This window comes from Lathyrus oleraceus, chromosome 7 (genome assembly GCF_024323335.1).
Source record: "Lathyrus oleraceus cultivar Zhongwan6 chromosome 7, CAAS_Psat_ZW6_1.0, whole genome shotgun sequence".
NCBI classification, from domain to species: domain Eukaryota; kingdom Viridiplantae; phylum Streptophyta; class Magnoliopsida; order Fabales; family Fabaceae; genus Lathyrus; species Lathyrus oleraceus.
The window spans coordinates 296,653,435-296,665,810 of record NC_066585.1 but is presented as its reverse complement, the minus strand read 5'-3'; the positions used below and the strand labels follow the sequence as shown (position 1 = coordinate 296,665,810).

At 30.6% G+C, this 12,376-nt stretch overlaps 1 protein-coding gene across 2 annotated transcripts; it reads left to right on the top strand.

The window, feature by feature from the left end:
- Positions 1-5,526: 5,526 nt before the first annotated feature.
- On the top strand, positions 5,527-8,625 carry LOC127106160 (4-hydroxy-3-methylbut-2-enyl diphosphate reductase, chloroplastic). 2 transcript variants are annotated; one of them, XM_051043449.1, is made up of 10 exons: positions 5,527-5,865; positions 6,266-6,462; positions 6,801-6,980; positions 7,083-7,214; positions 7,316-7,390; positions 7,478-7,583; positions 7,688-7,782; positions 7,919-8,104; positions 8,195-8,281; positions 8,374-8,625. In XM_051043449.1, exons 1-10 carry the CDS (start codon positions 5,643-5,645, stop codon positions 8,437-8,439), a joined length of 1,347 nt encoding a protein of 448 aa, XP_050899406.1. In that variant the 5' UTR covers positions 5,527-5,642; the 3' UTR covers positions 8,440-8,625. The 2 variants fall into 2 exon arrangements, with proteins under 2 accessions (XP_050899406.1, XP_050899405.1); XM_051043448.1 differs by having other exon boundaries at positions 7,316-7,583.
- Positions 8,626-12,376: the final 3,751 nt, after the last annotated feature.

Sequence of the window (12,376 nt, the reverse complement as noted above, 5' to 3'; positions counted from 1 at the left end):
CATGTTAACTCAATCTTGAAAACTATTGTGCAAACATTTTCATTTCTTTTCAAATTAGAAACCTAGGCCTTAAGCCTTTGATTTTCAAACTTCATTTTCATAATACTTCTTTTGAATTGAATCCTAATCATACTTTGACCATCTTTTTGTGAATAATCCTAATTGGTTAATTTCACTCATTCAATTGTTTTGTGGCTTTGTCCATTCTTGATAAGTTTTCATACATTAGCCATAGGTTTGATTTATCCTAGTTAGTTGATGTTAATCTCACCTTTTGTCCTTAGTGATTGAATTGTAAGACTTCCTTGCTTATTATAGGGTTAACCCCTCACTAGCAAGTTGAAGCTATTCTCACATGGTGGACTTGTTGTTTGTATAAGGTTGAGTTTTCTCCCGTGGATAACGAAAGACCTTAGGGCTTTTGTTTAAAATGAACCCACTCATATTTTGGAAATCTTTTAGCCGAACTACGGCGTTTTGATCCTTACCTTCCATGGAAAGGTACGTAGGCAACGGGTTCATCCGTTCAAACACAAAAACAATAAAAATTGTATATCCTTTTCTCATCCCTTCAATCCATGTTTGCACAATAAATATTTCATAAACAAATAACATTCCATACAACAAGTTGTGAAAAGAGGTTCCCTAGGAGTACCTAGGACGTTTTGGGTGCCTAACACCTTCCCATTGCGTAATTAACCCCTTACCCAGATCTCTGATCTTTTCATTAGTTTTCTATGTGTAAAACTTCTTAGGCTTTTGTTCGCTTTTTAGCCATTCATTTGGATAAATAAAAGTGGGGTGGCGACTCGATTCCTTGTATGCTTTGCTTTTGATTTAGTCAATAAATCATAAAGTGACGAATACACCGCTACAGATGCAATCTTGGTGGCCAAAGGAAAAATGGACACACGTGAAGATGAAGACAATGGTTCTTAAAAGAATCTCATAGGACCAATGAGAGATGGGATAGATTGAGCAATGCACACGAATATTCAGAGATAGAAGGTGGAAAGGAGAGGACACATGCAAAGTAAGTAGGATTAGAGAATAAATGTCAACTGATACCATATTAACTTTACACATGAAATAAAAATTATTGTATTCGTTATTTATTCAAAGGGTAAGATACAATGTATATATATACAAGGAAAAATATAACAAATTCTCCTAAATAATAGCAGAGTTAAAATAATGATAATAATAATAACAATAAACTAAGTATAATCTAACATTTCTTACCTTCGATTTCGCCTAAGTAGAGCTTCTCTCGAACGCCTCCACTACTTCCATCGCCTCCATGAACTAACTTAGAGTTTTTTGAGATGAAAAGCGAAAATGCCACATCAAAACACTTAGGGCCTGTTTGAAACACTTTCCAATTTTAGTTCTTAAAATTTGTTTTTCAAATCTATTTTAAAAAACTATTTTTAAGAAGAAAATTAACAAAAAATTTGTTTGATAAGGTAATTTTTAAAAACTGTTTTAAAAACATGAAAATGAAAAAACTTGTTTGATAATCTAATCTTTTAAAATCACATTAATGTTATTAATGAAAATTATAAATTTTTTATGTTTTTTCTTCAAGTTTTATAATACTAAAAACTAAAAAGTGAGAAGGAAAACACAACTAAACTGTTTCACTTTTTTACTTTTAAAAACTGAAAAATAGAAAAGAGTTTTTAAAAACACTTTTGCAAAACATTATATTCAAACAAGTTTTTAAATTTTAAATTTTCAAAAACTAAAAAACAGTTTTTAAGATGCATTTCAAACAGGCCCTTAATTTCTCTTAAATTAAGTTATACATGTAATAATTTATTAATTTCGTCTCCATATAAACATCAGGTAGACATCACATGGCATATACTATTGACTTTGTTTAAACAATTGAGATTAAATTGATATTTTTTAAAAGTTAAGGAATCAAAATGGATCTCGAGATATAGATAAGACCAAAAGAAAATATTTAATCATAAAAATAATAAATTTAGGTTAAACAAAAAAACATAAAAAAATAAAAAAAATGATATGTAAACTAAAATGACACATATGACGTTGTCCAAGTCATACTAATTGTGCCAAAAGTTTAAAAAAATGACACAACATCATTTTTTGGACCAAAAATAAGATAGATGACCAAAACTGTTTAAAAATAAAACAAGAGATTGATTTCGTGAATTGACTAAAATTAAAGAACCAAAACTGTGATTAGCCAAAAAGACACTTCAATCGCTAATATATATATATATATATATATATATATATATATATATATATATATATATATATATATATATATATATATATATATATATATATATATATATATATAAATATAAATAAAAGGAATTAGTTATTTTACAAGAATAATTGAAAAAAAAAATAACTATAAAAAAATATAATGATCATACCATATAATATATAATTTAATAGAAAAATTAATAAAAACTACCTAATGATAAAAATAACATTTACTATTTATAAAGAATATTAATTATTTAAATATACTAATAATAACAACACAATATTACCATAAAAAAGAAAACAATAAATCTAATCAATAGTCAACAAAAATTCTAAAAATGATTTGCAAAATAAAACAATGTACCATTAAAAAAAACAAAAAACAAAAAATAATAAAATATTGACTAGGTTATAAGAAAGTTGAAGAAACAAAATACTCAATTGTAAAAGCACATAAAATATGTTGATGAATTTGATAAACATTATTTATCTCACTATTGATATGTATGTAGACAAGAAAAACTACGTTATTTTTACATTAAACAAGTCATTACATGTTTATAAGATTATTGGATAAATATTAGTATTTATTCCTTCAATAAAAAAAATCTCACAAATTCATTTCAAAAATAAGAATTGATCAAAATTTAAAAATATCAAGTTTTTTAAGTGGTCTCAATTGAATACCAATATATGTTGTAGTCATTAAAATTATTTTAATATCATAAAATTTACTTATAATTTTTTTTATTAAATGCCAAAATAAATTAATATAATTTTTTAATCTAAAATTCATTTGAATCTCAATAAATACACTCCTTAACTATTTATGTAGAATATGGCTATCCTTTAGAATTAGTTTTGGATTAGTTTAATTAAATAAGAGATTATAAGAGAAATCTCTAACTAATAATATTTATGATCTTTATATAAAAAAAAATATTTTTATATCATATTTATAAAATAAAACATCATATAAAATAGATTTTTTTTAAAAGACTTTATTTCCTCCTAACACATTTGTATTTAAAGTTATATAAATATTTTTGAAAAAAAATTAAAAACACTTCCACCATTCTTTTGCTATTATTTTGGTTTAGTATACTAATTAAATTTTTTCACTCTTAAATATAATATATAAAATATTAGCAGTTCAGAATCACAATATGCAATTGACATATTATTAATTGCAATGGATTAATAAGACACTTTTTTTATTTTTTATTTGTCTAATATCTCAATACCTGAATTTCATCACATTTATCAATTAAAGTTGACTGGAATTTTTTTTTCTTTGTTTTTCTTTTATTTGAAATAAAAATATTAAATTCTCATTATCCAAAAACAATCCGTACAAACCTATCCAAAGGATCCTGGTATCAATCAACCAAAACCTTTTCTATATAAAGATGATTTGCATTCACATGGTTTTGTAACTCTATGCAATATACATCTCACAACAATATTTTGTATTATCGTATCTTTCAAATACGGGTCTTTATTTCTTTGTAAAAAATATTCTCATTCATATTCCTAAAAATCTCAGACATTATTTCAGTTATTATTATTTTCAATCTTTCTCTTCCAACATTTTTTCTTTATTTCTCTAATCATCCACATTTTATCTCTAAGCCAATTTTCAGGATTTCCTTTGATGCCCACCCACATTAGAATGTCTCACCAAATATTATTAGAACCATCACAAGAAAAAAATAGATGATCCATTGATTCGTCATTTTCGCAAAAATAATACTTAATATCATTTATCAAATCAAATCTCATCAGTCTATCTTTGGTGAGAAGCTTACCATTCAATGTCATCCATATAGTGAATTTGCTATAGGTCTTGCATTGTTGCTACACATCATTTTTCTCCAATCTCCTTGCTCCTTAGAACCCCTAATAATTATATATATTTTAGAAGTTTTGTAATTTCTATTATGCTCCACTTTTGTCCAATAAATAGTGCTTGTCTGCACTTCAAGATTTTTCTTAACATCTAAGAACAATTAATGGTAGTATTCCACCTCATCACATCTTGTCCTTTGAAGTAATAGATATTCATCCACCTAACCCAAAACTTATCTTTTTTAGCTTGGAGGTTCCATAAAAGTTTGCAATTTGTCGCTTTATTCCACTCTTTCAGAGATGTGATGTTGAGCCCGCCTGCATTTTTGGGATCACACACTTTATTCCAGACTATTGGGGCTTTCTTTGTAATTACATCACTATCACTCCACAAATAGCTACGACAAATGGTTTCGATTTCGTGTGTAACTTTCTGAGATAAAGGAAAAACCTGCCTCCAATAACTTGTGACAACAAACAACACTCTTTTGATCAATTGTAACTTTTCTGCAAAGCTAAGAAACTTTGAAGTCTATTGCTTAAAATCCTGTTATGCACTAATGCACAAAGATTTTCCTTGCTAGATAGAGGCACTCCCAGATATTTGAAAGATTTTCCTTGCTAGCTAGAGACACTCCCAGATATTTGAAAGGCAACGATAGTTGGGAAAAGCCAATAATCTTTTTGATAGTTTGCTGAGTATCTTCATGCACTCCACCAAAATAAATTTTGCATTTTGATGGGTCCTTTAAACCAGTATCCTCCGAGAATTTCTTTGTTTTTTTATGATCTAATATTGATTTTATTATACCTATTTAAACATTAAATAAAGAATTTAATTGATATACACTGACAGTGTAGAGATTTTTTATACTGTCAGTTAATCATAACCATTGATTTATTTAAAATGTTTGACTTTTATTTTAACCATTTAAAGAATAATACAAACGGATGATTGTGATGCATTGACAGTGTAAAAAATTTTACATTGTCTTTAAATAAATTTATTATTTTTAATAATACTTTCTATGATATTCTTTATTAATTATTATTTTATTTTTATTTATCTTAATTCTATAATAAACATATAAGTCATTAGTAAATATATAATTAATGATACATTGAATTTAAAACAAGCAATTTAAAAAAATAAATAAATGTGGTGGGTAAAAGAGAAGAGAGGAAATATTATTTTATTCTATCTATTCTACCGTATATAATTAGAGATATTATTTATAAATTAATAATTAATATTATATTAAATATCAAAATAATTTTTTTAACAAAAATAACAAGTTTCTACAAAATAACGATCAAGAGAAAACGGAGGCTGCAAGAACATTTATTAGTTTTTTAAATTTTAATTCAAGATAGTGTATAGATAGAAAATTCATTAGATATATGATAAAAAGATAAAATATTAATTGTACTATTCTATTAGACAAACCAAAACGATGAATATAAAATACAGAACAAGAGTTTGCGGACATAAAAAAAACCTCAGCTCAGCATAGGAATCCATTTGTCTTTTCTTCACAGTATCTTCCATGGCTTTCTGTTCGCATCTTTACCGTCTCCCCGTCACTCGCATCGACGTTCCTTCTCCGGTCAGATTCCGGTGCGGTAAAGTCTTCTCCGTCCGTTCTTCCGCTGACTCCGATTTTGATCCAAAGGTGTTCCGAAAGAATCTCACCAGAAGCGATAATTATAACCGCAAAGGATTCGGACACAAGGAAGAGACCCTCAAACTCATGAATCGCGAGTATACCAGTATGTTGATGTTTTTTTCTTTTCTCTTTGTTTCTTTCTCCCCTTTTTCATTCCAAGTCAATTCAGTTTCGCTAACTAGTCATCGTGTCTTTGATTTTGGTACATCAGAGGAGAAATTGGATTGCTGAGTTTTTGTTATTTAATTGATTTCTGGATATGATTTTCTTCTTTTTCGTGGAAATAATTTATGTTGCACTATAAACTTTTAATTAAGTTGTTTATCCAAACAAGATTTTGCTCTATGAATCACATACACCGGGAATACGACAGTGACACTATCGGACACGACACTGACACAGACAATAGAGGTGTCCTTGCTACAGGGCTTTAGCTCACTATGTGTTTGTGTGTATGCAATAAATAGTGATTTTTTGTGTATTTTGTTTGCTTGTAATTTCAGGTGACATTATTAAGACATTGAAGGAAAATGAGTATGAGTATACATGGGGTAATGTCACTGTTATGCTAGCGGAAGCCTTTGGTTTTTGTTGGGGTGTTGAGAGGGCGGTTCAAATTGCTTATGAGGCAAGAAAACAGTTTCCTAATGAAAAAATTTGGATTACCAATGAAATCATCCATAATCCAACTGTTAATAAGGTATATACATTTCCTATCACTATCATCGATCTCTCGATTTCTTAATTGGTAATAATTGAACAGTTAACGATCTAGAGAGATCTAGAGATTAACGATTTGGAGAGAAACATGGTCCTGGATAGAACATTATGATGAAAGTTGATCCATGTAGCCGATCCCACTTAGTGGGATAAGACTTGGTTGTTGTTGTTGTTGTATAATTAAACCGTTGATGGAGTTGGTAAATATTGATTGGTGTCTTGAACTTGACAACTGCCTTGCTTTCTTGCACATACCGTATTTTTACGGGTTTAATTGTTTGTGTTGATTGTTGAGCTTGATATTAAAATTTGATGCAGCGGCTAGAGGAAATGGAAGTGCAGAACATTCCTCTTGGAGAAGGAAAGAAACAATTTGAGGTTGTCAACAAGGGTGATGTAGTAATATTGCCTGCTTTTGGAGCCGCAGTCGACGAAATGTTGACTTTGAGTGACAAAAATGTTCAAATCGTTGATACAACTTGCCCGTGGGTTTCAAAGGTGAGGATGGTTGTCTAATTCGACGATTTGCATCTATTTAGTTCATATATCAATATGCACCAACAGATACTGAAATTATTTCTTCGATGAATTGTTCTTAAGGTATGGAATGTTGTCGAGAAACACAAGAAAGGAGATTATACCTCGATAATTCATGGTAAATATGCCCATGAGGAAACGGTAGCAACTGCTTCTTTTGCTGGAAAGTACATAATTGTGAAAAATATGGCAGAGGTTTGTCCTAAATTTCTGCTACTAGTCGATTTTATGTGCGGCGAATGCCTTAAATTGAAAAAATTCGTTGTAATTTTTGCATAACTGTCAAACTTGTCCAGGCTGAATATGTTTGCGACTATATTCTTGGTGGTGAACTTAATGGATCCAGCTCAACTAGAGAGGCATTTTTTGAGGTACGACTTTTATCCTGTCCTGTAAATGACCTTGCTTTCAAAATCTGTAGTCTTCAATGTTGTGATTACTTTGTTTCTCTTTTACAGAAATTCAAATTTGCAATTTCTGAGGGCTTTGATCCAGACAGTGACCTGATCAAACTTGGCATTGCAAACCAGACAACAATGCTCAAGGGAGAAACTGAAGAGATTGGTTAGTTTTTGTTGTTGTTGGAGTTAGCGAAAGAGGGATTCCCGTGTGCTCTATTCATAAATTTTGAATAATTGTGATATGTATTTTTCTGATTCGGTCCACAGGGAAACTAGTGGAGAGAACTATGATGCGCAAATTTGGTGTGGAAAACGCTACTGAGCATTTCATAAGCTTCAACACAATTTGTGATGCTACCCAGGTATATTCACTTGTCTAGTCCTTGACGTTCTTTCTCATTTTGGATAAGATACAACATAATTACAGCGCTTGTTTAGCCGGTGGCCATTCTACGTGCCTTCGATCGAATAAAAAAGTTGAATTGAATTGCCTTTCAGGAGCGACAAGATGCTATATACAAGCTGGTAGAGAAAGATATGGATCTCATGTTGGTAGTTGGTGGCTGGAACTCGAGCAATACATCCCACCTTCAAGAGATAGCTGAGGAACGCGGAATTCCTTCTTACTGGATTGACAGTGAGCAAAGAATCGGTCCGGGAAACAGAATAGCACACAAGTTGAACGTAAGCATTGATAAAAAGAGGTTTATACCTCATTAACTTCTATTAGCTCTTTTTCACTATCAATAAAAATGTTATGCTTTCATCTTTCAGCATGGCGAGCTTGTGGAAACAGAAAACTTTCTACCAAAGGGTCCATTAAGGATCGGTGTAACATCTGGTGCGTCCACGCCAGACAAGGTATTTTCTCTTGCTTTCCTTCCAGTTTTTGGCTGATAATATCCAATTCAACATCCGTTAATCCTATTTTGCGTCGTTTGATTTTCACTCAGGCCGTGGAAGATGCGCTGATCAGGGTGTTCGACTTGAAAAGTGAAGAAGCATTACAACTCGCATAAAGTAGGTCTGCATACATACATTATTAAATGTATAAATAACAGGATGAACTTGATGATTCTAAAAAAACAGGTTGAACTTGAAATTACAGGACATGTTATAGTTTGTTTTTCTTTAAAAAAAATGTCCAACAGTTTAAGTTTGATCTGAAGAATTTATCAATGAGAAGCCTCAATGTTATATTTAAATGAATTCTTTAAAATGTTGCCTTTTGCAGTAGGGTCTATTTGATATTTTTGATATGTCGTTTGCAAAGAGGTTTTGTGTCTTCATCACAATTCGCTTACATTTTCCATGTAACCACAAATATTGATGGTCCTCAAACGAATAAAGAGGGAAGACGTTTTAATCACATAAAGACAAGTAATACTGAATGTAAACCAAACTCTCTAAGCAATTACATGTCACATTCAATTACTAAAATCACTTGAGACATCAAAACTCTCTAGACAAATATATGTCACATTCAATCTAGAATGTTAAAATATGTTAACAAACATTTACTTTTTATTCTCCCCAAAAAAACACTTTCTCATAACTCTATTTTTTTTTATCATTTGTGATGTAGATTAAGAATGCATAACAATTAAATTTCTACATAATGTAACATTAACTTCTTGTAAAACTATTTTAATATGAAATAAATTTAGTTAAAATGCACAATGAAGAAATGAGATAAGAGCTAAATTTTGATGGTTGAAATAAAAAATTTATACAATCAATTAATTTATTTTAAAACGAACGACCAATATATGTCTATTAGTTTGTTATATTGCGGTAATGCGTGTATGTATTTTATGAAATACTTTTATATATTTTATTAAAAATAATATTTTTTTAAATAATTATTAGAATTAAATGTAAAATAATATGTATTCATTTTCAATATGTTTTAGTATTTCACTCTTTCTCATATCTCTGTTTTTTTAATGCGTACACACATGACAATATAAACAATATTTTTTAATTTAATTTTAATTTTAGTTTAAATCAATTATTTGATAAAGAAATTGATATGTATGTATTCATACATATATTAAGATTTTATAAGATATAAGATGTGTAATAATTGAAGAATAAATTTAATATAATTATATAAAATAAATATTTCTAATAGAGATTAATTAGTATGAATTGTTACTGTAAATGTAAATATATCACCATCATTCATTTACATTATTTTATAGGTGGTTAAAATAAAGTCAAATTCTTTATAATATCTAAATTGACGGTATAAAATCCGTTAACACTGTTTGTCTATGTATCTCAATCAATTTTTTTTTTCATCTATCTTTATAATTAATAATTTATTGTATAATTTTGATTTTACATGCAATAACTTATGCCTAACCTTTTCTTTTCAAATATGTCAATTAAAATTTTAAAATTAAACATTTTACATGAATTCTAATTGAGAAAATAGTCTCTGTAGATTTAGATGGTATGAAATGCAACGCATCTACTCTTTTAATGTATATTCGCTTATTTTGGAGACCAAACATTAAAGAGTGTGTTTGTTTTAGATGGAGTAGAAAACAGAGAAGTTGGTGAAAGAGAAATTGAATAGAGATGTCTCTTTTTATTGGTTTGGTGAAAAATAGGAAAGTGAGAGCGTAATTTTGTGGGCCTAACTATTTCTTGCTAATCTCCCCTAAAATGAGAAGAAAGGAGAAAGAAAAACAGTTTTTTAATTTATTCCATGCTTCCTTGCATGTTCTATATTAAAGGTAAATATTAAGCAGGAATAATTTTGTGATTTTTTTAAAAGTAATCATTAATTTTAATTTTAATTTCTAAATAATTTATTTTTCAAAAGAAATATCAAAATAATCATCTTTCTTCATTGATGCGTCAGTTGAACTGGCGCATTCAATTAAATTAGAGAGGAGGCGCCATTAGTCTTGGCGCATGCATGCAAAACCAATGCATATAGACGCCACATGCATGTGTGCATGTGTTTATGCGCCACATGCATTGACGCATGCATATGTGCATGTGTGTATGCCCCATATGCATTGGCGCATGCTTGTTTTACTTCTTCTATAAATACCACCCTCGCATCTCCCATATTATTTCACACAACCTCTTACCATCTTCCATTTTTCTTCAGTTTCTTCAATCATCTTCATTTTTTTTTCTTTAATCATGTCTAAATACATTCACAAGAGTAATGTCGATTTAATCTTTTTAGCAGCCACACATCCGATAAAAATACGATTTTGAAATATATATTTGTTTGAACATCTGATGGTCTTGCATTGGGTTTGTGAGCATGCATTTGTGAATTGGACCATGGACCCCTTTGTGTGACGACCAAGCTACGGGAGAGACTTCTGGTCAAGCTAGAGGTCAAGGTATTAATTTAAAATATCTCAAACAATATTATGTGAGTATAACATTGATCGAAGAATCTACCGAGTATGAAAAAATAATTAAAGCTCGGTGTTATATTATGATTTTATTCGGTAATTTTTTATTTCCCGAAAGTATAAGTAATATGGTAATTATTATGTATTTATCGTTGTTACGAAACATAAATAAGGTAAGCACATATAATTGGGGTTCAGCTGTTTTGCCCCATCTATATAGTGCGTTGTCTAAAAATGCAAAAAAAATTGGACGTTTTATTCATGCACATATTTACTACAAGCATGAGGTTGGTCAAGAATGATGTCACTCGCCCCGGTAAACGAGAAATCATTCATATTCCCTTTTGCAACAAAGTAAGTTTAAAACTTTAACATCTAGTTATTAGATTTTATATTACAACTAACTCTAACTAATATTTTTTTCAAATGTTTTTGATTTAGGTGGTCATTTAGAGGGATGAACTACAACAGGTGTCCGAAACACGCTGTAGTAGTCTATCGTAATCTATTGGACCACATTCGACCAGACGATGTAATACTCCAACACAACTTTATTTTGATTAAAAAATAATTATCAAATTATTTATCATCTAATCAGGTCATATTCTTGTACAGTTTATCTGGAGGTCATATTTAGATCTTGATCATCAGGTTAACCATGACGATGATGCAGTTTGGATAACAAAAGCACCAATTATCCGGTTCACTAATGTGGAGATGCACCAGAGTGACCGGGTAAAACTGCAGTTCGGCATGCAACAACAAATTCCAGAACCTCCGACGTGTTTGGGAGTTTGACATCAACAAAGAGTCGATGTCCAATGGAATTATTCCGATTGGAGGGACTTCGCAAAAGAAATGTGTCGTTATTGGAGGAATCGATGACAATACATCTTAAATGAACCAGTCATACAGGGTGCTAGACCAACTCAACAGTATATGACATGATTTAGGTCAGTTACAACGCCACAACTTGTGTCTGAGCCAAGGTATTTGATTGATCCACGCCAACTAGCTTCGTCATCATACACCCAACAACAAGTCACAGTCCAAGAACAATGTTAAATCATCCAAACCCAACGATCAATCTCACACCATCACCCTACCACATACATCCGACAACCAAACACCCAACCTCGCAACCCATTCACGCCATACACCAAACCTCAAAACCAAGAATCAAACTCTATCCATAACCACACACAACCACCACAACAGTCTATAGCCCAAATGATTCATACAATTCATGCCATCGTAGCCCCCCATCAATGACCACCCAAATATCTCATCGCCGCAACACACAACCATTGTGTTGACTATAGTACACTTCAGGAACCATTGATTCGTTTCCAAACCGATTCAATGTACTAATTCGGGCAACCATATCGTCCACAATTCACCCAACCACAACGATCCAACTACGAGAACATAAGCACCGAACTCAATTACGGAAGCGCCGTTGGCGAGAACCCCACAACTATTGGGAACAAATGATGACACATCTATCAAATACCGTTGGACCTTCCACCGGACCTTCACACCAGCCACCATTGGATCATGTCAGTACTCA

Bases quoted from the DNA above. Each gene is read 5' to 3' on its own strand.
- LOC127106160 (XM_051043448.1), top strand. From the start codon at position 5,643: ATGGCTTTCTGTTCGCATCTTTACCGTCTCCCCGTCACTCGCATCGAC. The intron at 5,866-6,265 runs GTATGTTGATGT...TTGTAATTTCAG, and splicing joins CATGAATCGCGAGTATACCA to GTGACATTATTAAGACATTG. The intron at 6,463-6,800 runs GTATATACATTT...AATTTGATGCAG, and splicing joins ATAATCCAACTGTTAATAAG to CGGCTAGAGGAAATGGAAGT.